This window comes from Mustelus asterias, chromosome 11 (genome assembly GCF_964213995.1).
Source record: "Mustelus asterias chromosome 11, sMusAst1.hap1.1, whole genome shotgun sequence".
NCBI lineage: Eukaryota > Metazoa > Chordata > Chondrichthyes > Carcharhiniformes > Triakidae > Mustelus > Mustelus asterias.
In genome coordinates, this window is record NC_135811.1 from 105999800 (window position 1) to 106025659 (window position 25860).

Consider the following 25860-nt stretch of genomic DNA (forward strand, 5'->3'; position numbering starts at 1 on the left):
GATCATTCTCACATTACTGAGTGCAAATTGCTCACCGCATCTCCGACATCACAACATCGTGGCAATACTTTGGTAGTATCCCATTGGATGTAAAGTGCTTTGGGACATCAGAGACTGTATAAAAGTGCAAACCTTTTTTTGCTCATCACCCAGAGCTCAATTTTAAATATTTATGTAGAATTGTTGGTCAAACGATGTTTCCCTGGACGGCTAACCTCCCATCAGAGCATCTGAGGAAGCTGTAATCTGAGGCACAAGAAGTGGGTCACCTGCCCCTTCCTGGGCGGATTGATGAGCGGGTTACAGTATTCAAAAATAAATTAACACTTGAACTTTCAGGCCAAGGGTTGGGGGTGCGGGGAAGTCAGTTGTTACCAGGGTCCTTTGGGGTGGGGAGAGAGCAGACCATCTTAATCCAAGAAAACCCACAACTGAGGTGTTTTGCCTGTGGGGGCAGGGAGAGGTGTGGGGAATAATTTAATTCTGTACACCTCAGGTATTGTTTAAAGTGGAGGAGTGCAGGAAGGGAGCGAGATAGTGGCGGGGAATGGTTGGGGAAGTGAGATGGTGTGGGGGTGGGGGGGGGAAACGGCTGAGGGCTGGGGGCAGTGAGATGTTTGGTGGGTGGTATGGAATGACGGCCTGGGAAACTATAGTCTTGAAATGGATAAGGGGAACCAATAAGAAAAAGGTTTGACAGTGTCAATGTAGATCCCATTTGTGCGGAGTCCAAAACTAGGTATCGGATAGTCACTAATAAATCTACTGGGAATTCAGGATAAAATTCCTTATAGGGATAATGTTGAACTCTACCACAGGGAGCAGTCGAGGTGAATGGTATAGATGACTTTCCGAGGAAAGGAGATGTGCAGTGGAGACAGAAAGGAATAGAGGTCATGCTGGTAGAGTGAGACTAAAGTATTTTAAAAAGTGAAGGGGCTTGTGAATTCCTTTGCCGGTCTCTCGAACATAAAGCAGTTGTTTTAATACAACAGCCCAAAAGATTAATTCTGACCATCTTAAAAAAAAATCCAACACTCATACCCAGAAACAATTTTAAATCAATCGGTTTATAAGTTTCACTCAGATTCCGATATATACAAGTCTTTAACGGCAGTAGTTTCAAGAATAGAAATTCAATACAAATCCACAATACATAATCAACCGCCTTTTTTCAACATTTACAAAACAAGGGTTGAAACATTTACACGACTCCCTCTGACATCAGCACTGATTGTTCCAAGGTCCTCCATATACAGAGAGGACATACATGCTTATTAATAGAGTATGTACAAAATATCAGTAGACTGGATGGTTACAGTCAGTCTGCATTAATTTTGCATCAATCACAAAATATATCTAGATTTACCAGGCAAGGCCATTCTTTAAGGGATACAGTTTTCTATTTTATGATCTGTCCAGGACTATTTTCACACAGGGGGATAAACCTCAGCTGGTCACAAACACTAAACCAATTTAAATGTTGCCGAAGGATTTGTCCTTTCACATCTGAGACTCTCGGTTGTATTTTTGTTGCCCAGACTGCAGGGGACAGTGCTCTTCCCTGATCGTGTGGGCTGCTTTGAGAGGAGTCTGCACAACTTCAGACAGTTCCTATTGGGCCCTCGGCTCAAAAGAGCAAACCCAACCCACAGCTAAATCGAGCAGCATCAGGCTGGGGAAGTCACTGCGAGAACGGGCTGTTTGACCGTTTCCTATTCAGAGCTTGCTCGAGAAGTCAATGCAGAAAATGGAAAAGTGTCACATGCGGGTATGGGCAGCGTCACCATTGGATTTGGAGTGTTTTGGGGAGTTTTGCTCTGCATCTAATCAGAAAACACAAATTTAAGCTTATTAGCAAAAGAACGAGAGGAGCAAAACTTTTTTTTTTATTAGTAAGTCGTCTCACAAACCAGGTTAGAGTCCAACAGGTTTATTTGGAATCACGAGCTTTTGGAGCGCTGCTCCTTCATCAGGTGTGTTCTCTTTTTCTTTATTAAGCAGTGTTGTGATCTGAATACATTGTTTGAAAGGCCTTTGGAACAGATTCAATAACAACTTTTCAAAGGGGATTGGATAAATACTTAAATAGGGAATATTTGCAGGGCCATGGGGAAAGGAAACTGGCTGGACTGCTCTTCTAATGAGCAGGACAGGCACGGTGGGCTGAATAGCCTTCCTCTGTGCTGTATGGTCCTGTGATCAACCTTCTTACACTCGATTCTGAGTTCCAAATATCCTATGATTTGGAATCCACTGTGACAAACAAGTGTTCACCCAGGCCTCCCGATCTCTCAGTTCAGTGCTAATGTTACCAGTGGGAGTTTCACTTGTGTAAATGTGAGCCTGGAGAGACCAACTCCACGCTACATGGTCACCACACGGCAAGAGAGACTCTCACTGGGCAAACACCATCACGACAGAACTGAGAAACAAGTTGCACATGGGTACTATTATGGTTGCCAACTCTAGTCAGACATATTTTTGGAGGTTTTATTGAAGGTTCCTAGCCTGCCCTCCACTCCCCCCAACCCATGACTCCACAATTGGCCCAATCTTCTTATAACAAACAAACAAATTAGAAAAGACCTTGTTCTTGTCATTGACCTTCTGGTAGGGCAGCTCCCAGGAGCCGATGTTCCAGCAGACAGGTCATTCGGTGCAGCAGGTAATTTAACATTAACCAATGGCACAGGTGCAAAGCTTCAATGCAGAAAGAAAATTCAAGTTGCAAGGTTTAGTAAACTTTTATTTAAAGTCAGATGACTGTAAGGGTTAAACTTCTCATTTGCAATGTGGCTGTCCCTGTGGGTTGATAGAATTTCCCCTTTCCAAAAACCACAACCAGACAGGGAACACAATCATGGCTGGAGTTTTAGGATTCTTACAACAAGTGACACCTCTTCATTGCTGAATTCTCAAGTAGAAGATAGGGGTGGTTTGGGGGGGGGGGGAAGAGAGAGAGAGAGAGAGAGAGACGGGGACCAGTTGGACATACTCCTGGAGATTTCCATCACTGACCCTGCCCAGTACACAGCTGTTTTTCTCGTTTCTGATATTAACGGAGAAAAACCCAACTTTCTGATTTTCCCCCAGGTGTGATTTTTCTCCTGGTTGCCACATGCAGCAGTGTCCAGATATTAATCTTTAATTCCTGGCGGGTTGGCAGCCCAGGGGAAAAAAGAACAGATGGGTGGTGGCCTCCCCAGCTTTTATCAAATAGGAAATGGGATGACCCAGAATGAGGACAGTCGCCGTATTGCAATGTTATTGCGTCCACGGTTGGATTCTACCATAGGAAGCAACAACTCTTCACCAGAAAGGATGGTGTCCTTGTACCACAATGCAAATTGATTCAGAAATCAGCCATCCCAACAAACAGTGCAGACATGGCCGGAGATTCTCACGCTGGAAGAACATGAGCCACAATAATCTGAATCCAGAATCTCTCGTGTCCCTTCCAGGGGCTGAGGACTGAAGCTGGAAGAGGATTTGAATAAAATATATATTAAAAAAGGGTTTTTTTCTCTGGAAAAGTGAGCTGATTGAGGTCTTTAAGATTACAAAGAGATTTGATAAGGTTGACATAGGGACAATATTTCACTTGTAGGGTGTCCCAAATTAGGGGCATAAATATAAGATTAATAAATCCAAGAGGTTATCCAGGAGAAACTTCTTTCCATAAGAGAGGTAAGAATGTGGCACTCACTCCTGATTGGTTGAGGCCAACAGCATCAATCCATTTTAGGGGGTGGCCAGAGAGGGAGATGAGGAGAAGCTGATTGGGTGAGATGAGGTAGTGAGAGAGAAGGCCCATGTGGGGTATAAAGACCAGCATGGAGGAGTTGGACAGAATGGCCTGTTTCTGTGCTGTATACTCGATGTAAATTATCCATCATTTAGAAAACTTGACAAACAAAATTACTCGCGGAATACATTTCAAGTGAGTGACTGCAAACCAGTAACACAGAAAAACACTGAGCTCAGGGATTATAGACAGAGCTACAATATTAACCAACATGTGCAGTTTTGTGCTTTAGCTGAATCCTGTAAGTATGATGCTGTGTTATTTATGGGCAAAGAAAATGGGACCAAGAGCAAAACTTGGACTTGCTGAATTTTTCAAGAGGTTGCTAGAATTGTGGACCTAAAGTCAATATAGCAAATAGGAGCAGGAGTAGGCCATTCGGCCCTTCGAGCCTGTTCCACCATTCATTAGGATCATGGCTGATTGTCAAATTCAAAATCCTGATCCCCCCCCTTCCTCCATATCCCTTGATCCCCATTCGCCCCCTGTTGCTATATGTGTTTCTTGTAAACATACAAGTTTTGGCCTCAATTGCTTTCTGTGGTAGAGAATTCCACACATTCGCCACTCTCTGGATGAAGAAATTTCTCCTTATTTCAGTCCTTAAAGATTTATCCTGTATCCTCAAACTGTGACCTCTGGTTCTGGACACCCCCACCATTGGGAACATCCTTCCTGCATCTACTCTAAATAGTCCTGTTAGAATTTGAGATCCCCCCTCATTCTTCTAAACTCCTGTCAATGCAATACTAACTGACTCAATCTGTCCTCATGCCAGTCCCATCATTCCAGGAATCAATCTGGTAAAACCTTCCCTGCACTCCCTCGATGGCAAGGGCATCCTTCCTCAAATAAAAGGAGACCAAAACTGCACACAACATTCCAGATGTGGCCTCACCAAGGCCCTGTATAAGTGCAGCAAGATGTCTCTACTCCTGTACTCAAATCCTCTCACTATGAACGCCAACATACCATTTGCCTTCTTTATTGCCTGCTGTATCTGTATGCTATCTTCAGTGACTGGAATACAAGGGCACCCAAGTAGAGAGACTCTTGGTGTCACATTGCAAGGGGAAAGGGCACTGGGGCGGGGATGGAGGGGGGTGAAGGAAATGAATCCAATATTGCTTTTTGCTAATCCATTGTGTGCTCTCCTTCACCAACACTCGGGATTGCTTTGGGATCTGTGGGAATTGAAGATTAATGTCCTGGATACTGCTGGAATAACTCAGGCAACAACGTATCAGGATTAGCAAAAATGGTGGCTTTTAAGAAAAAATATTTGAACATTTTTGTGTTTTTGTTATGAAGGTACTGGAAATGAGGGAATTCTAACCCTTGGTAATTAAACTAAAATGCTTCCAGGTCAAAGAACATGGGTGACCCAAGAACACAGCAGGGATAAATCATCACAGCCAATCGGAAAGCAAACTGACTCTTTGTTATCCTATTAGATGTTATTTTATTGGTCAGACACGCGGCCATTTCCTGTATTTTCATATCTAATACACAAAAATGTTCAAATACATTTTCTTAGAAAAATGAAATCACGTGAGGAGTGTGATTAATTGATAAACTTTGAATATGACTTAAATCATGAACTATTAAGTGAAACTAGATCAATTAGTATAAAAATTAAAGCCAATTTGATAATTTATCATTTAATTACAATCAGTTTTTAATTAATTAATCAGGTCTGACGGGATAAAGTTTAAATTAAATAACAAGGTATCGTAACACTAAAGGGTTCTTGATTTTTTTTCAGTAAATTAAAATCAAATCTATAGATGAAAATAAAATCATTAAACATACTCATAATCCCTATAAAATAAAGTGACTTCAGTACAAGGGAAGCAGCTGCTTGGCGACTGGCCGATGAGTCTTTAGTTATTCGAGTTTATTTCTGTTTAATCAGTGGGTAGTATAACACAGAGAGGTAGTATCAGGGCATTTCAGTTCCATGGAGTGTAAATGCTCCCAAACTCAGCGAAAGTGGAGGCAGTCGAGACACTGGATGGGCTATAAAGTGATGTAGGGGAGGTATCAGAAAGGCTATCTGTACTTAAGGTGGACAGGATGTGTCCAATGAATACAAAAGAAAGTAAAGTAGAAATCACAGAGATACTAACAACAGTTTTCCCAATCTTCCTCAGAGACAGGGTTGGTGTCAAAGGGCTGGAGAACTGTAAATATCACACCTGTGTTCATTAAAAAGGGTGCAAGTTTAAAGCAACTACAGGCCAGTTGGTTTAACATTGATGGTGGGAAGGGTTATAGAAACCATAATCTTGGACAAAATTATCACTTGGATAAATATGGCTTAATTAAGGAAAAGCGCTCATGAATTTGTTAGAGGCAAATCATGTTTAAATAACGAGATTGAGTTGTTTGATGAAGCGTACACAGACTTCCGAAAGACATTGGTAAAGTGGACACAGCAGTTTATCAATAAAAGGGACAGTCGCAATAAGGACACAAAATTGACTGAGTGGCAGGAAAGAGAGAATAGCGGTGAACAGTTGGAGGGAGTGTATAGTTCCCCAGGGCTCGGTGAAAGGATGACTACCCAGCGTGTTCTTTGTTACCTAGACTTGCACTGGAAACAATTTCAATATTCGTGGATGACACATTACTTGGAAATGCTGTGAACTGAGAGGAGGAGAGCGATTGATGTCAAAAGGTCAGACTGCCGCAGTCCGGGTGGACGGAGTGGCAAATGAAATTTAATGGAGAGAAATGTGAAATGGTTCATTTTGGAGGGAAGAATGAAGAGAGGCAACACAAAGAGGACAAATCCAAAGGGGGTTGAGAATAGAGGGACCTGGAGGTAAATGTGCACAAATTGTTGAAGATGGCAGGACAGGATGAACACAGTAAGAAGTCTCACAGCACCAGGTTAAAGTCCAACAGGTTTATTTGGTAGCAAATACCATAAGCTTTCGGAGCGCTGCTCCTTCAGCTGTTGGACTTTAACCTGGTGTTGTGAGACTTCTTACTGTGTTCACCCCAGTCCAACGCCGGCATCTCCACATCAGGACAGGATGAGACAGAGGTCAATAAAGGTATATGGAATCCTGGGCTTCAAAAATAGATGCTTAGAGTACAGAACTAAAGAGATTAGAGCGAACCTTTAGAAAACACTGGGTGAGCCTCAACTGGAGTATTGTATCCAATCCTAGGCACCACACTGAAGGACAGGAAAGCTTTGGTAAGAATGCAGAAAGGATGGACAAGAATGGTTCTAACTTTAGTTACACAGATAGACTGGAGAAGCTAAGACTCTTCCCCTCAAAGAGGAGGAGATTGTGAGGAGATCTGATTGAGGTGTTCGAGGTCATAAGGAATCGGGCAGAGTAAATCGTGAGAAACTGTTCCCATTGGCAGAAATGTTGAGAACCAGAGGAAACACATTGAAGAACCAAAAGGCGACACAAAGAAATCTTTATTTTTATGCAGCGAGTGGTTAGGATTCAGAAAACACCACCCAAGCTCACACTGGAGACAGGTTCAGTCGTGGATTTCAAAAGGGAATTGGACAATTATCTTAAAAGAAACAATTTGCAGAACTATGGCGGAAAGGTGGGGGAGCGGGACTAGCCGGGTTGCTCTTGCAGGGAGCCAGCACTGACACGATGGGCTGAATAGTCTCCTCTGTACTGTAACCATTCTATGATTCTAAGAGAAACCTGCAAATGATTTCCATGAGTTACGCATTAAACAACCTGTGAATATAACCAGTAGTCTAATCCATAAATTAACAAAAAAAAACAACATTTGTGCAATATAACCCTTCCAGGCATTCATACAGCGTCAGGTATCTCAGCACAAAAACCTGGAATGTCTCTGGATTCGGGAGAACTATTGCCTCCCCAGCAAAAAGCTGCAAGTTAGGAACACCTGTCTTTCTCTGTAGAAAGTGCAAATCCATCATCCATCGTTTGATTGTCCTGTCCCATCTTCACCATCCAGGGAGATTCCGGGAGGAATTCTGCCGTGTTCCGGGTGCACCCTCCTCCCCTCTCTCCACCACACCAACTTCTGGAGTGAGCGACGCGTCTAAATAAGCATCGGGGATAAGGAGCAATTCAGGAAAATCGACGAGCCCCCTGGGTCATAAGCGGCTCCTGGCGTTGGGATCCGGTCAGAATGCGGCGTTCCCACTGCTCTCAGTAACTCTCCAACCTGCAACAAAGCAGAGAGGCAGCATGAAGGGTCAGGACAACATTCTCTCATCTAACTCAACCACAACACAAATGAGTGCCACAAACTGCCAAGCAATCGCGCGCACCTGATGTCCACCGAGGCTCGGTTTTGTAAATCTATAGAATAAAGCTCCCTCAGCAGAAATGAAGCTCATCTTCAATTAGAATGCAGTAAATTAGCAGAGTAAGCAGTTTCAAACTAAGATTAATGAACACACTGGCTTCCCCAATACCACTGACATTCAAACCATGCTGAAAATTATATTAAATACAAAGTATCTGAAAATCAGCACCACATGAATTTTGCCGGGGACAATCGACAGTGGCCCGATAGAAAGATCTTTTTCAGAGTTTACAAACGGAAACTGGCCATTTGACCCACACTGGTGTTTATATTCCGCATCATCCTGGGGGAGGCAGTGGTGTTGTGCTACAGTCACCGGACTAGTAATGCAGACCCAGGGTAATTCTCAAATCCCACCATGGCAGGTGATGAAATTTGAATTCAATAAAATATCTGGAATTAAAAGTCTAACGGCGACCTTGTAACCATTGTTGATTGTTGGAAAAACCCATCTGGTTTACCAATGTCCTTTAGGGAAGGAAATCTGCCGTCCTTACCCGGTCTGGGCAACACGGTGGCACAGTGGTTAGCACTGCTGCTTCACAGGTCCAGGGACCTGGGTTCCGATTCCCGGCTTGGGTCACTGTCTGTGTGGAGTTTGCACATTCTCCCCGTGTCTGCGTGGGTTTCCTCCGGGTGCTCCGGTTTCCTCCCACAGTCCAAAGATGTGCGGGTTAGGTTGATTGGCCATGCTAAAATTGCCCTTTAGAGTCCTAGGTAGGTTAGAGGGATTAGCGGGTAAATATGTAGGGATATGGGAGTAGGGCCTAGGTGGGATTGTGGTCGGTGCAGACTTGATGGGCCAAATGGCCTCTTTCTGCACTGTAAGGTTTCTATGATTTTACATGTGATTGCAAAGCCACAGCAACGTGGGAGAGGGTGGAGGGGAGTGAAGGGAGGCGGGGGGGGGGGGGGGGAGGAAGAGTAGAAGGCAGGGAGAAGGTGGAGGTGAGAAAACCACAGCAAAGTAAACCACACACCTTGACAGATTCAGAGTGAAGGCTCGGCTTTACTTACTTTAGACGGTTCGAGCGATGTTTCTGGGACAGCTACGTCTGGGTGTCCATGTCCTGTTCGTGGGCGATACACAGACGAGCTTCCCTCAGGGAAAGGTAGGCCTCTTCCTCAGGATCGTAATAGTAAAACTTTCGCAGATACGATATGAGGGGTCTGGGCAAGATCAGTAACGCAAAGTCAGTCAGCAGCAAACATAGGGAAAGGCAGTTCACAGAACCACTGTCTGGATTGAAGCCATTCGGCCCATTCTGCCTGTGCTAGCTCTCGGAAAGTGCTATCCAATTCATCCCAACCCCCTGCTCTGCCTCAGGTCTGTGTGAAATGTTCAGCCAAATATTTATCCAATTCCCTTTTGGAGGTTATTGCTCTTTCCACCTGAAGCAGTACAAGATCTTGTCGCAATGGGATATTTACAGCAGCTTGTGTTCAGCCACTATAGTGCGTCTCGATGCTACACCACCCAATACTCCCTCCACCCACCATCTCTCCCCACCCCCACCACGCAGAGTGCATCCTCAGGTAAACCCCAACCTGCAGACCACCCATCCTCCACTCACTCTGTACTCCGTCCCCACCCCCCACCACACAGTCCCCAGCAACCAAAGCAGAACCCATCCTGAGTAACAGTCTCCACCACCCCCGCCCCCCCCCCCCCCAAAATCTGCAGACTACTCACTTTGGGAGTGGAAGTTCCGGGATGTGGTCTATCCGGACAAGCTGTCGGATTCGGAAACGGCAAAGGTGTTGTAGGGATTTCACATTGCTGAAGCGGGAGACGGGGTAGAGGAGCTGCACAGGGGTCGGAGGCAAACCTGCAAAACGAGAATGGTCACAGAGCTCAGGCCAAAGCTGGGCCGCCAGGCGCCGCACTAATGCACTGGGGAACCCCCAGGGGATCTCACAGGTCAACAACAACAACAACTTGCATTTATAAACTCCTCTACCACAGGAAAGGCAAGCTCAGATCCAAGCACTATAGCTGGGCTCAGTTAAATAAGCGAATTGGAATTGAAAGCTCGCATTAGTAATGTTGGAAAAATCCACCTGGTTCACTAGTGTCCTGTGGGGAAGGAAATCTGCCGTCCTTACCCGGTCTGGCCGATACGTTCTCCAGAGCCACAGCAATGTGGCTGATTCTCTGAAATGGTTTAGCAAGGCCTCTCAATCACACCAACAACTTCTGAAGGGGTAATTAGGGACAAGCAATGAATGCTGACCTAGCCAGAATTAAAATAAAAATAAAAACTGCCCATAATGCTTCACAGGAACAACATTTCACACCAAACCACAGGGAGAGAGATCAGTACAGATGACCAGATAGCAGGAACTGGACAGGAGTCAGAGGCAAACCTGTAAACAAGAATCAAGTAGCTCAGGCCAAACGAGCCACACCAAAACACTGCTTGGTAAGAGCAGGTTTAAGGAGCGCTCTGAAGGAGCAGTAAGAGGGAAACAGACAGACAGGCTTGAAGGAACTTCAGGTCCAGGCAGCTGAAGAGCTGTGATTTATGCCAAAGTCTGCAGTTTAATCGTGATTCTTTCCAAAGTTTATGGAAACAGGATCTGAAAGTGTAAGAGGAACACAGTGGTCTAAATTCTCACAAAGGAGGAAGTGTGCTGTGAGGGACAGGAGTGAGACGCACTGGGGCGGGGGATCAGTTGATGCAAATCTGCACCTTCCAGGGATGAGGCCTGAACTCCAAGAGTGAGCGTCAGTGAGCCAATCGACTGAAGCAGAGAAAGATCCCACTCCCAGACCTCAAAACAGAATTAAACACGGGTGTGCGCTGCGGCTCAGTGAGGGCCATGCCAACCTGACTGCCAAGGCCATGGTTTCACATCCCACTCCAGAGCACAGGCCCCAAGCTCACACTCGCAGGGTCGGCGCCGAGGGAGTGCCGCACTGTCAGAGGGTCAGTGCTGAGGGAATGCTGCAGTGTCAGAGGGTCAGTGCTGAGGGAGCGCCGCACGGTCAGAGGGTCGGCGCCGAGGGAGCGCCGCACTGTCAGAGGGTCAGTGCTGAGGGAGCGCCGCACTGTCAGAGGGTCAGTACTGAGGGAATGCCGCACTGTCAGAGGGTCAGTGCTGAGGGAGTGCTGCACTGTCAGAGGGTCAGTGCTGAGGGAGTGCCGCACTGTCAGAGGGTCAGTACTGAGGGAGTGCCGCACTGTCAGAGGGTCAGTGCTGAGGGAGTGCTGCACTGTCAGAGGGTCAGTGCTGAGGGAGTGCCGCACTATCAGAGGGTCAGTACTGAGGGAGTGCCGCACTGTCAGAGGGTCAGTGCTGAGGGAGTGCTGCACTGTCAGAGGGTCAGTGCTGAGGGAGTGCCGCACTGTCAGAGGGTCAGTGCTGAGGGAGTGCCGCACTGTCAGAGGGTCAGTGCTGAGGGAGTGCCGCACTGTCAGAGGGTCAGTGCTGAGGGAGTGCCGCACTGTCAGAGGGTCAGTGCTGAGGGAGTGCCGCACTGTCAGAGGGTCAGTGCTGAGGGAGTGCCACACTGTCAGAGGGTCAGTGCTGAGGGAGTGCCGCACTGTCAGAGGGTCAGTGCTGAGGGAGTGCCGCACTGTCAGAGGGTCAGTGCTGAGGGAGTGCTGCACTGTCAGAGGGTCAGTGCTGAGGGAGTGCCGCACTGTCAGAGGGTCAGTGCTGAGGGAGTGCCGCACTGTCAGAGGGTCAGTACTGAGGGAGTGCCGCACTGTCAGAGGGTCAGTGCTGAGGGAGTGCTGCACTGTCAGAGGGTCAGTGCTGAGGGAGTGCTGCAGTGTCAGAGGGTCAGTGCTGAGGGAGTGCCGCACTGTCAGAGGGTCAGTGCTGAGGGAGTGCCGCACTGTCAGAGGGTCAGTGCTGAGGGAGTGCTGCAGTGTCAGAGGGTCAGTGCTGAGGGAGTGCCGCACTGTCAGAGGGTCAGTACTGAGGGAGTGCCGCACTGTCAGAGGGTCAGTGCTGAGGGAGTGTTGCACTGTCAGAGGGTCAGTGCTGAGGGAGTGTTGCACTGTTGGAAGCTCTGGATTTCAGATGGGACATTAAAGCATAGTCTTGTCTATTCTCTCATGTAGATGTAAAGATCCCACGGTCACCATGACAATGGGTATTTCTCCTTAGTGAGTCAGCAATGATTCACCCCTCACCAACATTACTGTTCATTTGTAAATGTCCTTTTTATTGGCTGTTGTGGAAAACTGGCTTCCACATTTCCGACATTACAACAAATGTCTGCACTTCAATAAGTATCTGGAAAGCGATTTGGAATATTCTGAAATCAAAACACAATCAAAATCCTGTCACAAGATCCCTCATGTCTAAACGAGCGATGGATGGAATAAAAGTTTGAATATTTCATTGTCCAAGATGCCGCTAATAGCAAAGTGGCTCCCGCTCAGCACTGACCCCCTGACAGTGCGGCACTCCCTCAGCACTGACCCCCTGACAGTGCGGCACTCCCTCAGCACTGACCCTCTGACAGTGCGGCACTCCCTCAGTACTGACCCTCTGACAGTGCGGCACTCCCTCAGCACTGACCCTCTGACAGTGCGGCACTCCCTCAGCACTGACCCCCTGACAGTGCCGCACTCCCTCACCACTGACCCCCTGACAGTGCGGCACTCCCTCAGCACTGACCCTCTGACAGTGCGGCACTCCCTCAGCACTGACCCTCTGTCAGTGCAGCACTCCCTCAGCACTGACCCTCTGACAGTGCGGCACTCCCTCAGCACTGACCCCCTGACAGTGCCGCACTCCCTCACCACTGACCCCCTGACAGTGCGGCACTCCCTCAGCACTGACCCTCTGACAGTGCCGCACTTCTTCAGCACTGACCCCCTGACAGTGCCGCACTCCTTCAGCACTGACCCTCTGACAGTGCCGCACTCCCTCAGCACTGACCCCCTGACAGTGCGGCACTCCCTCAGCACTGACCCCCTGACAGTGCGGCACTCCCTCAGCACTGACCCCCTGACAGTGCGGCACTCCCTCAGCATTGACCCCCTGACAGTGCGGCACTCCCTCAGCACTGACCCCCTGACAGTGCGGCACTCCCTCAGCACTGACCCCCTGACAGTGCGGCACTCCCTCAGCACTGACCCCCTGACAGTGCGGCACTCCCTCATCACTGACCCTCTGACAGTGCGGCGCTCCCTCAACACTGACCCCCTGACAGTGCGGCACTCCCTCAGCACTGACCCTCTGACAGTGCGGCACTCCCTCATGGGGATCATTTTCACTTCTTATGAGTGAATTTGATGCTCACTAATCACCTGCTCCAGTTCCCTTTCGTGCCCAAAGACCAGAGAGGATTATCGGCCAGCGGGGGTAACAGGAGGGCCGGCGGGCAGTCAGTCCACAACATGGCGAGTGACCATCTCCAGCTTGAAGCTGCTTTGAACAGTTGCTGCTAACGCTCCCTCGAGGAGCAGGGCAATTAAAGCTGGGGGGGGGGGTGGGCCTCTCACGCACATCGACCCCATCATAACTCCTGCAGGCAGCGAAAACGACAGAATCGCTGCTCAGCAAAATACATTTCCAGAAACACATTTGCAGCAGATGCAATCTGACAGAAATAGGTCTGTAGTTTGAACGCAGGAAAGGTCAATCAGTCCTTAAAGAGCTAATGGTTTCCAGTGAAGAGCAGAAACGCCGTCCTTTCAGTAAGTGGCTGGGAGGATGAGTATTTGCAGCAATGTGAGGCTCACGTCTGTGACTGAACCCCCCCTACCGCCCCCGCAGTGTCGAGGGCGAGATTAGTCGCGGTGAATCAACCAGTCAAGGCCGGCCAGGTGTACCAGCTGGGCCACGCAATTATGAATCCATTTTTAGTTCTGTCCCTTTCAATCTGGGATTCAGACAATTACAGCCCCGAGATTGAGATTTATCCTCATCCAGTTAAATACTTCAAGCAATGGTCTCATTACCTACACTCCCTTTTCATTTATTAAAGGCAGTAACTATGGAAACAGGACATGGGATAAGGAGCAGAGCTCAGGTGAAGGATTTAGAAACATCTGGGAATGTTGGGGCCACTCGGGCTGAATCCAGGGTGGAGTTTTGGTTTTCCATAGTGTCGAATTTGTGTAAAAACCGGAGAAAATCACGCTGGGTTTTTTGCAGCGGGAGTTTAAAATAGAATCTCCCGCACTCTGACTGCACTGGTGTCAATCACATTGAAAATCAGTTGGGTGGGGCCTATCCCCGCTGGAGAGGCCGGCAGTGTAGCGCTGAGTGGGCCACGGCACACATGCCAATCTGTCAGCGCCAAGATTGGCGCATGGACAGTGGCTCCTGTCTGTCAGCCAGCCCCGTGACCCCAGATCGCTGGCCCTCCCATCCCTCCAAGGCTCGATCGTTGGCCCCCCCAAACATACCCAGACCTGACCGCACCCCCCCTCCCAGGCTGACTCGATCTCCCCATTCCTCCCCCTCCCCACCCCCCCTCCCACCCCAACAATCCCGGCGGCCAGCCACGATCGCTGGCCTCCCCCATGAATCCCAACTGCGATGTGGCATTGGGAATCCCCCCACCCCCACAGATTGCCCATCCAGAGGCCCCGCCCCCTTGGCACTGCCCTATGCTGATGGGAATGCCAAGGTGCCACCTGGGCACTGCCACTTTGCCCCTTGGGCACTGCCAGGGGGCCCAGGTTAGGGCATTGTAGGGAAATGACCTTTTGAGTGTCGTTATGCAGCACTGATGGTGCTGGAAATCCGATGCTGGGAGATGCACTCAGGGCCAGGTGCCCAGAATGAACAGGCTGGCGTGCGAATCTCCCAGCCCGCTAAACAAATCAGCGCAGCGGGACGAGAGAATCGCCCCCTCACCGATCTTTGGCTGTGACAAGCAGAGCAGTACTGCTCCAAATTGGTACCTTTGCCCCAACAGCCCACAGCACAGAAACCTCAGCCACCTTCTTGGATCTTCAGGGCTTTAGATCCATCAGGAGTTGCAGTTCCCGAGCTCGTGGAGCAAGTTTGAGGTTCTGAATGGTCTCTTAGCAGCAACATAAGCATCAGAATGACAGACCATTCAGTCTCCGAATCACTCCATTATCCTGTGGAGCTGAAACTGAGAGATTGGGGGACTGGATCCTTGCTCCAGTAGAACTATGGAACACAACAACAACTTGCCTATTACTAGTGCCCTTTTTATGTATTCAAATCCATGGACAGAACCTGACCCTGATACATATCAGTGTTCCAACACCACCAAACACTTGGTCAAGGAGACATGTTTTGTGGAACTTTTGAAAAAGACGAGATAGCTGCGGCGGTTCAGCGAAGCAGTTACTGACTCAGAGTCACAGAGGTTTACAGCATGGGAACAGGCCCTTCGGCCCAACCTGTCCATGCCGCCCAGAGCAGCCACCAACGGTAGGGCAATTAAAAATGCCAGAAGTAAAAGAATGCAGCGATCTCGGAGGTCAGGAAGTGGCTGCTGAGATAGTGAGTGACGAGGCCAAAGAATGATTTGAAAACAAGGATGAGAATTTTAAACATAAAACTGAGTGACTGGAACAGGAGTTGAGAAAGACTTTACCTGATCCACTGAAACTCTCAAAAAGGGGAAGATTTTCAGAATAATTCAGTGCAATCAATCTCAAACAATAACGAGACAGAGTACAGGAATGAGATAGAGAATCTGATAAACTGGTGCGGCAACAAAACAAAAGAGATTGTCATCGACTTCCAAAAGTGTAAAGGAGAACATGCCCCTCTCTACATCAACAGGGACAAAGTAGAAAGGGTCGAGAGCTTCAAGTTTTTAGGTGTCCAGATCACCAACAACCTGTCCTGGTCCCCCCCATGCCGACACTATAGTTAAGAAAGCCCCACCAACGCCTCTACTTTCTCAGAAGACTAAGGAAATTTGGCATGTCCACTACAACTCTCACCAACTTTTACAGATGCACCATAGAAAGCATTCTTTCTGGTTGTATCACAGCTTGGTATGGCTCCTGCTCTGCCCAAGACCGCAAGAAACTACAAAAGGTCGTGAATGTAGCCCAGTCCATCACGCAAACCAGCCTCCCATCCATTGACTCTGTCTACACTTCCTGCTGCCTCGGCAAAGCAACCAGCATAACAAAGGACCCCACATACCCCGGACATTCTCTCTTCCACCTTCTTCTGTCGGGAAAAAGATACAAAAGTCTGAAGTCACGTACCAATTGACTCGAGAACAGCTTCTTCCCTGCTGCCGTCAGACTTTTGAATGGACTTACCTCGCATTAAGTTGATCTTTCTCTACCCTAGCTATGACTGTAACACTACATTCTGCACTCTTTTCCTTCTCTATGAACAGTATGCTTTGTCCATAGAGCATGCAAGAAATAACACTTTTCACTGTTTACTAATACATGTGACAATAATAAATCAAATCAAATAAACCAAACAAATCAATCAGCAGAATAGGACATGCCCTGTTCAAATACAAGACCAGAGAGGTGATGTGAGGCCCAGTGAGCAGTTTACCAGGGAGATTCGAGAAAGAAAATTCAAATCCATCTCAGGCTGGCTGCTTAACTTCAGTGAAGACTTTAAAATTTGAGTTTCGAGGTGCAGTTTTTTCTGACAGACTCAACTTGAGATAGTGGCAACTTCCTGCAACCCTGCGATTAACCACGATATAGTCTGTCAAAGATCTGGTTTTTAAAAATATAAACGAAAGGCCTTTTCCATCCTCCTCCTGCCCCAAAGGTTTAGAATCTTATTCAAAACCGTTTGAAAGCCACGTTGACGGCTGTGTGCCAGAGGCTGGACAGTGGTGCAGCAGCGAGCTCTCTGTACCTGGGGAACCTCCAAACAAACTGCAATAGAAACAAGGTGCTGGAGACACAGCAAGTCCTGTGGAACAAGATCAGATAAAACTTCTCCTGAAATAGAAATCATATTCAACTCTGAACATGTACTCTGTTTCTCTCTCCACAGACCTTGAGCTTTTCCAGCATTAGTTTTTATTTCCGATTTCCAGCATCCGCAGTATTTTGCTTCTGGAAGGTTGGGTGCTAACCCTCAAACTTTCCAGACAGTGTTTCCCAGATCCAGAGGCATTGTGACCCTCCGACTGTCCTGGGTTAATATCTATCTCTCAACCATTAGCACATTGCTGCTTGTGGGATCTTGCTGTACACAAATTGGTTGCTGCATTTCCTACATTACAACAGCGACTACGCTTCAAAATGTGTTTCCATTGGCTGTAAAGGGCTTTGGGATGCCCCGAGATTGTGAAAGATGCTACAGAAGTTTAATTCTTTCTTTCTTTTCCTGATCCTCGGCTAAGCTCAGTTGCGAAGGGAGCAGCACTTGCAGAGATGTAGAAATGGCCTCTGTCTGAGCTACACGACTGGCCTGGCCGGGAGAATCAGATAATAATACAACATAAACACAGGAGTTAATTGGACAATACCAGGTCCAGATCAGCTGCATTTTCTCACTTCATCCTCCGCAAAACATTTCAATCTTCACTAACGAGGCAGTGACCAGAGAAGGCAGCTACACTCAGCCTGGGATTCACACATAGGAGTGACTCCCGGGATAAAGGAGGTCACATTATTAGGACGGGTTATTGACCGGGCTTGCATCCCCTCGAGGCCAGAGACTCAATGATCTAATGTGTTTAAAGAGTTTGATAGAGAGAGATGACAAACTTCTGGAGTAGAGTGGGAATCCTGGAATGGCGGGGGGGGGGGACTATTCAGGAAACACTTCACTCAAAGGGCAGTGGAAATCTGGAACTCCACCTTCCTGAGTCTGGGGGTGACATTTGGAGAGTTAAAGACCAAGACCGGTAGGTTTCTTTTCTTAGGCAAGAAAATTAACATTTATGGAACCAAGGTAAAGCCATGATCTAATTGAATAATGGAGCAGGCTCAAGGGGCTGAATGGTCTCCTCATTGTCCTATGATAATGAAGTGCATTTATATAGCACCTTTCACAGAATAAAATGTTCCGAGATATTTAATCAATGAGATAATCTCTGGGAGCAGATAGGACAAGAACACCAAGACTTCCTTCATAAAGAGCGACATCTGGAATCCAGCACTGAGCCAGAAACATCCCCATAACAAGGCAGCAGCAAGGCAGTTTAAAGCTTATTGTTCACTATTTATACTCTGGCTATGAAGCTTGATAATTCCACTGGTTTCACAAACTGTTTCCCTTGTTCAAGTTTCTGCTCAAACTCATTTGCCCCTCACCTCAACCTCCCGCTTACCAGCCTTCCAGAATACATTTACAATATATTTTTATTTTGCACAAAGAATGTCTCACGATACATTCATGAGTAGTAACAGCTTCTCACAAAACCTCAGCATTTTAAACAGTGTCCAGTCCATCAGCTGAGAGTCAGCCCATTTTAAATCACCCAAAAATGATTCTGAAACACTAAAGGCCATTCATTGTTTATTTGCTGTAAATTGTGACCAATGTCCTTGAGAGAAAGACAAAGGAAAATGCCCAGGGAATGCAGCATCTTCCCAGCCTGTTCCTCGCAAGTACTCCATTCCTTCCTCATGACTGTAGCAGACCACAGGGTCAGCTATCTGCTCGATTAAACCACACAGATGAGGTACGAGCAACTTCCTGAAGGTGTGGCTTCCCTGCTGCACCCGGCTCGAAGGTAATCTATTCAGCTCCAGTTTGATACAATTCAGCTCCCGAGAAATGCCAGCAGATTCGGGGGGACACAGAGAAAGCAAGTCTCCCAGCCAATCAAAATCACACAACACTGGGGTCGACAGAGGTACAGCACTTAAAAGTTAAAGCAGGTTAGTTTGATGGAGCGTTTGCTCTGGTTTAAATAACAGGTCAAACAGGAACCCATTTCCACTCCTTCATTCACTTCCTCAGTCCAAAACGCAGTCTCTCCCCTTCCTTCCAGATTCATGCTCGTAATATCACAGATTAAAGGTTAAACTACAGAGTAAGCGATACGTGACACAGCCATTTTCCACACAGCAAGATCCACAAACAGAAGATGAAGAATCAACAGAATTTGGGAAAGACAGAGGGAGATGAGGAACGGTCGGATCCCAGGAATTCCGGCTTTAGTCTCAGACAGACCCGCGGGCCTCGCCTGGGAGTGTGGGACCAGACAAAGCAGGAGTTTAAATCAAATTCAAAGGGGAAAAGCAGGGAGACTCCGACTTACCAGGAACCCGTGAGCGTAGAAAGTACAGAAACTTCCCGTTTTTGGAATGCATGATGGCCCTTTCGATGAACTCGACGACAGACTGGCAGCGGTCTTCAAACTTCGGCTGACACCAGAGGCTGAAAGTACCTGTTAGAAAAAGAGAAAACGCAGTGGGTCAGGGGGAGAGTAACCAATGGATCAGCTGCTCTGGGCTGAACCAGCTCCACCCGCAGTTCAACAAGACAGTGAGGGAATGCAAAAGATAAATATTATCCTTCAGAGGATAGGGACCACGTACTGAAACTGTTCCCTTCGTCTTCATAAATCTCCCAACCGTAAACCGCATCCACACGACCACGTCATCGTCCAGACTCCGCCAATATCAGTGGCGACAAGGTCAGAGGATGGGAACGTTGTGGAGACCAACTCACCTCCTGACTCCCCAAATCCTGTCCATTATCGACAGGCCACAAGTCAGGAGTGTGAGGGAATACCCCCCCACTGGCCTGGATGGGTGCAGCTCCAACAACACTCAAGAAGCTCAACACCATCCTGGACAAATCTGTCCCATTGATTGGCACCCCATCCACCACTGTAAACATTCACTTTCCCCACAGTGGCACAGCACACACAATCGACATGAAACATTATCCTCCCGCAGTGAAGAAAATTCACAACCGAGTCAGAGATAGCCAAACCTTATTGTGAGTTTGTGATACTGAACTCCAGGCTCTGCAGTCAAGGAAACATCTGCAGCATCTGGCCTATCAAACTCCTAATTTTAATGTGTTCATTGAGATTCCCTCTCTCCTTAACTCTTTCAAAGGTCTTGACTACTCAATCTCTCTTCCCATAGGACAATGCCCTCACCCCATGGATCAGTTGAGGGAACCCCTAGAGAATAATATCCTCTCTTGGATAAGGAGACTTCAGTTTCACGGAGGTTGAAGAGGCTGCAGTTTCTCTCCTTAGAGCAGAGAAGCTTCAGAATTGACCACAAGACATAGGAGCAGAATTAGGCCACTCGGCCCATCGAGTCTGCTCCACCATTCAATCGTGGCTGATATTTTTCTCATCCCCATTCTGCTGCCTTTTCCCCATAACCCCTGACCCCCTTATTAATCAAGAACCTATCTATCTCTGTCTTCAAGACACTCAATGATCTGGCCTCCACAGCCTTCTGCGGCAAAGAGTTCCACAGATTGGGAATGATTTTGATGGAGTTTTATTATTTATTCATTCATGGGATATGGGGATCGCTGGCTCAGTGACGGTGAGCCACCTTCGTGAACCATTTAGTCCTTGTGAAGTAAAGAAGGATAAACGCTTTCCTGCAGCCCGGGGGGTGGGGGGGAAGACAAGGCCCAGCAGGGACACAGAAGGAGCCAGGCCAAGCTGGGGGGAGGCAGACTACATAGAACATAGAACATAGAAAGCCACAGCACAAACAGGCCCTTCGGCCCACAAGTTGCGCTGATCATATCCCTACCTCTAGGCCTATCTATAGCCCTCAATCATTATCTACTCAAGTCTCTGGCACAGAACCTTGTGACTCAAAGACAATGTGGTTGAGGTCAGGGTGAGTTTTGCAGAAGTGACTCTGGTGACACACTCAGAGCAACACCAACTGAACCAACTCAGCTCAGTTGCCACCTTTTGAAGCGCTGACCTCATTTTTTCAATTCTCGTCAGTGTTTTTCCTGAACTGCTCAATTAGAAACCCACAAAGCAGCCCGCTGGACCTCCCCTCGACCGCGACACACTGGAGGAAGGTTCAGAATCACAGAGGGAAGTGAACACTTCTTATACAGGCCAACCTGTAATAAAATATAGCCAGGCCACACCAGGCGAAGACGGAGAGAGCAGGAGAGTGAGAATCATCAAACCAAACCTCAGTGGCGATGCTCATATTTACAACTTACACAGAGTATTAGCTCTCAAAGATTCCATAGCATAAAGTTTATAATTGAGTGAGGTTTATACATTAGGTGGAGTCTATACAACTGACCTTCGCTGACTCCCTGGAGCACAGTATATTGGCACAAAACCTTTCTGGTGATGGATTTGTGGTTGAGGCTGAAGATGAAGATTCCTCCTCCTCTCCTTGTGGAGTTAAGACCACCTTGTACTTGGGGGAAGATATCTCCAGCCAGATTGTTCTTGTACAACAAACACTGAATAACTGCTTCAACTCAGCAGCCAAGCTCAACCTGCACAGGGGGCAGCTCCTGGGAAACACCAACAACTTGCACACATTTCTTTCTCTTTATCCATTCCAAGGATGAGGGTCGCTCACTGGGCCAGCATTTATTGCCCATCCCTAATTGTCGCTGGCGGAGGAGGAATCCCCTTCCTGAATCGCTGCAGTCCTTGTGGTGTAGGCACATCCACAGTGCTGTTAGGGAGGGGGTTTCAGGATTTTGACCCAGTGACAGTGGAGGAATGGAGATATGTTTCCAAGTCGGGATTGTGCGCGAATCAAAATAGAACTTGCAGGTGGTGCTGTCCCCATGCATCTGCTGCCCTTGTCTCTCTCGATGGTAGCAGTCTTGGGCGAGAATTTGGAAGGTGCTGTGAACGGAGCCTTGGTGAGTTGCTGGAGTGCATCGTGTAGATGGCAGACACTGCTGCCACTGGGTGCTGTGGCGGAGGGAGCAATATTGAAGGTGGTGGCTGAAGTGCCAATCAAGCGGTCTGCTTTATCCTGATGGTGTTGAGCTTCTGGAGTGTTGTTGGAGCTGCACCCATCCAGACAAGTGGAGTGTGTTCCATCACACTCCTGACCTGTGCCTCGCAGATGGTGGACAGGCTTTGGGGAGTCAGGAGGGGTTTACTCTCCACAGAATTCCCAGCCTCTGACCTGCTCTGGTAGCCTCAGTGTTTAAATGGCTATTCTAGTTGAGTTTCTGGTCCATTGTAACCCCCAGGATGTTATTCGTGGGGAATTCAGCAAAGTCATTGAACAGGAACAGTGCAATTCTCCCTTGTTGGAGATGGACATTGTTCAGCACAGAGGGCAATGCAAATGTCGCATAGCATTCAATAACAATCTGTACAGAGGAAAATGTCTGCAAACACAGGAGCCTAATCAAATATTAACACTGAGCTGTTCGCAGTCATCCACTTAGTCACAGAGTTAGGTTTTCAGGAAAGGTTTAAAGGAGGGGAGGGAGGTGGAAAGGTTCAGGAAGAGAATCCTCAGAGCTTAGAGCCTGGGAAATTAGCAGGACACATCCAACTGTGGTGAAAGAGGGGATGGAAAATAGAATCCAAAGTCTGGGAGGTGTGTACAATCGGAAAAGGTTATTCAGCTGGAGAAGGTAACAGAGACAGGGAGGGTAGTTGGGGCTAAAGAGGGTATCACAGAGACAGGGAAGGTTGGAAGAGGTTACAGAGATAGGGATAGTAGTTAGGGGCTGTAGGAGGTTACAAAGATAAGGAGGGTTGTAGGAATTGGAAGGATTTACAGGGATAAAGAGGGTTGTAGGGGCTGAGGGGGGGTTACAGAGATAGAGGGGATTGTAGGAGCTGGAGGAGGTTACTTGGGGGAAGATATCTCCAGCCAGATTGTTCTTGTACAACAAACTGTTGTAGGGGGTAAAGGGGGCGGGGGAGGGGGGTTATCGGGATAGGGGTGAGGCAAGGCCATTGAAGCATTTGAAAATGATGTTGCAACCTGTAAAATTCAGGTGTTGTTTAACTGGAAGCCAATGTAAGCCAGCAAGCGCAGGGAGTGACGGACAAACAGAATCTAATGCAAGTTAGCACAGAGCAGAAAAGCTTGGTAAACGTGTCTGCCAATCTCACAGCCAGGCTGCCACCAGGAGGAAGGAAATTTTTAAAAAGTGAGAGAAAAAGCAAACAGGGAAGTTGGATACTGGCACGAGATCCCCCAGTTTGTCAGTGACTGGAAATGAAAGTACAGCTTGGACGGGAGTGAAATCAAACTGTCTGCTTCAATCAACAGCCTCGACTCCTGCAAGAGCTGTGACCACTGTTCCCATTCTGTCACTCAGATCTGTTCCAAGGCCACGAGAACATTCGCTTCCAGCCTCCTGGCTTCCATCAGCAGCAGATATCTGTACCAACTATATACAACTTCCCTTCTTAATAGCAGCACCACCCACTCAGACCGCAGTCGTACTGATCTGCTCATCTAAATTTATTGGCCTCTTGGCTAAGAAATTGCGTTGCCGGCGGCAAGCCCGGAGTTCGGAATGGATTGGAGTCTGCTAAACCAGACCCTGGAAACCTGGGCCAATGGGAAAAATGGCGATGGGGGCATGACGTTTTGTGGAATGGGTGGCAATCAAGTGGGCCATTTTGCCCTGGATGGTGTTGAGCTTCTCCAGTCCTGTTGGAGCTGCACCCATTCAGGCAAGTATTCCATTACCCTCCTGACTTGTGCCTTGTAGAAGGTGGAGAGGCTCTGGGGAGTCAGGAGGTGAGTTACTCACTGCAGGATACCTAGCCTTTAACCTGTTCTGGTAGCCACAGTAAATATATGGCCAATCCAGTTCAGATTCTGGTCAATGGTAACCCCCCCCAAGATGTTGGTAGTGGGGGAAATTCAGCCATCGAATGTCAAGGGACTTGAACTTGCAACATTTTAATGTTTGATATTTATCTGAAATTATACTATTTACAGGTGACCAACTCGACACTGTTTAAAATGCCTGTTGTTTGTGATAAACCCATTTGCCGCTGTGTGAATAACAGTATCAGGTTACCACCTTCAATACAATGGAATTTGTTTTAACAAAACTTTTTAAATTACATTTGAAAACTATTCCATTGATCAATGTTTGAGTTTGGATGTAGTTTGAGCAGAAACTTGAGGAACAAAACTCAAAGCGAAGGCCGTTTCCCCTGATTGGAGAATCTGGAACCTCAGGTTCAATTCTATAAGTTTCCAGATACTTGTAGAAAAGGATAGAAGTAGCCCCAGAGTGAAAGTACTAAACTGGGGGAAGGCTAATTACGACAGTATTAGGCAGGAGCTCGGGCGGCTGTTTGAGGATAAATCCACATCCGATATATGGGAGTCTTTTAAAAATCAGTTGTTAATAACTCAGGACAACTGTGTCCCTGTAAAAATGAAGAATAAAGACGGCAAGACCCTGGATGACGAGAGAGGTTGTGAGCTTAGTGAAAAAGGAGCAGGCATACATAAATATCAGGAAATTGAAAACGGATAAGGCTCTTGAGGAATACAAAGGTAGCAGGAAAGAGCTTAAACAAGGACTTGGGAGGGCAAAAAGGGGCCATGAAATGTCCTAGGCAGGCAGGATTAAGGAGAATCTCAAAGCTTTTTATGCATCATTAAGGAGGCAGAGGGTAGCCAAGGAAAGGGTGGGTCCCTCAAGGATACTGGAGGGAATTTGTGTGTGGAGCCAGATGAGGTGGGTGAGGTCCTTAATGAGTACTTTGCATCAGTATTCACAAAAGAGAAGAATGCGGTGGATGGGGAGTATAGGAAGGAGGATGTTGACATTCTAGGACATGTTGAGATAGAAAGGGAGGTGGTATTGGAGGTTTTGAAAAACATTAAGGTGGACAAGTCCCCAGGACCAGATAGGGTCTATCCCAGAATACCGAGAGAGGCGAGGGAAGAAATTGCTGAGGCCTTGGCCAAAATCCTTGTATCCTCTTTAGCCACGGGTGAGGTACCAGAGAATTGGAGAGTAGCTAACATTGTACCTTTGTTTAAGAAGGGCAGGAGAGACAATCCCGGAAATTACAAGCCTGTGAGCCTTACATCAGTGGTGGGGAAATTATTGGAGAAGATTCTTCGGGACAGGATGTACTCACATCTGGAAGAGAATAGGCTTATTAGCGATAGGCAGCATGGTTTTGTGAAGGGGAGGTCGTGACTCACAAACTTGACTGAGTTCTTTGAGGAAGTGACAAGAAAAATTGACCAGGGCAGTGGATGTCGTATACATGGACTTAGTAAAGACTTTTACAAGATTCCTTGTGGCAGGCTAATACAGAAGGTGAAATCATATGGGATCCAAGGTGAGCTGGTAAGATGGATACAAAACAGACTTGGGCATAGAAAGCAGAGCGCAGCAGTGGAAGGGTACTTTTCTAACTGGAGGTCTGTGACAAGCGGTGTTCCATAAGGATCAGTGCTGGGACCACTGTTGTTTGTAATATATATACAAAACAAACAAGTGGTTACACACAAATGATTTGGAGGAAAATGTGGGTGGTCTGATTAGTAAATTAGCCGTGATACAAAAATTGGGGGAGTGGCGGATAGTGAGGAGGATTGTTAGAGGATACAGCAGGATATAAATCGACTGGAGACCTGGACCGGAGATGGCAGATGGAATTTAACCCGGACAAATGTGAGGTAATAAGATTTGGAAGGTCTATTGCAGAAGGAAAGTATACAGTAAATGGTAGAACTCTTAGAAATATTAGCATACGGGAGGGATTTAGGCATGTAGATCCACAGTTCCCTCAAGGTGGCAACTCAGGTGGACAAGGTGGTGAAGAAGGCATATAGCATGCTGGCCTTCGTCGATCGGGGTGTTGAGTATAGGAATTGGAAAATCTTGTTGCAGCTGTATAAGACTTTGGT

At 47.4% G+C, this 25860-nt stretch overlaps 1 protein-coding gene across 3 annotated transcripts in view; it reads right to left on the minus strand.

Annotated features, from left to right (window-relative positions):
- Positions 1-1057: 1057 nt before the first annotated feature.
- The window catches only part of socs7 (suppressor of cytokine signaling 7), a 65031-nt gene continuing 40228 nt past the window's right edge, over positions 1058-25860 (minus strand). For 2 of the 3 annotated variants that reach the window (XM_078224174.1, XM_078224173.1), the window contains exons 7-10: positions 19290-19418; positions 9828-9963; positions 9152-9304; positions 1058-7990 (exon numbers count right to left, since the gene is read on the minus strand). In XM_078224174.1, coding sequence (XP_078080300.1) covers positions 9184-9304; positions 9828-9963; positions 19290-19418 — 386 coding nt within the window. In that variant the 3' untranslated portion in view covers positions 1058-7990; positions 9152-9183. Of the gene's footprint in view, positions 7991-9151; positions 9305-9827; positions 9964-16694; positions 16985-19289; positions 19419-25860 lie in introns of those variants that run through there. The other variant, XM_078224176.1, reaches the window with a different exon arrangement.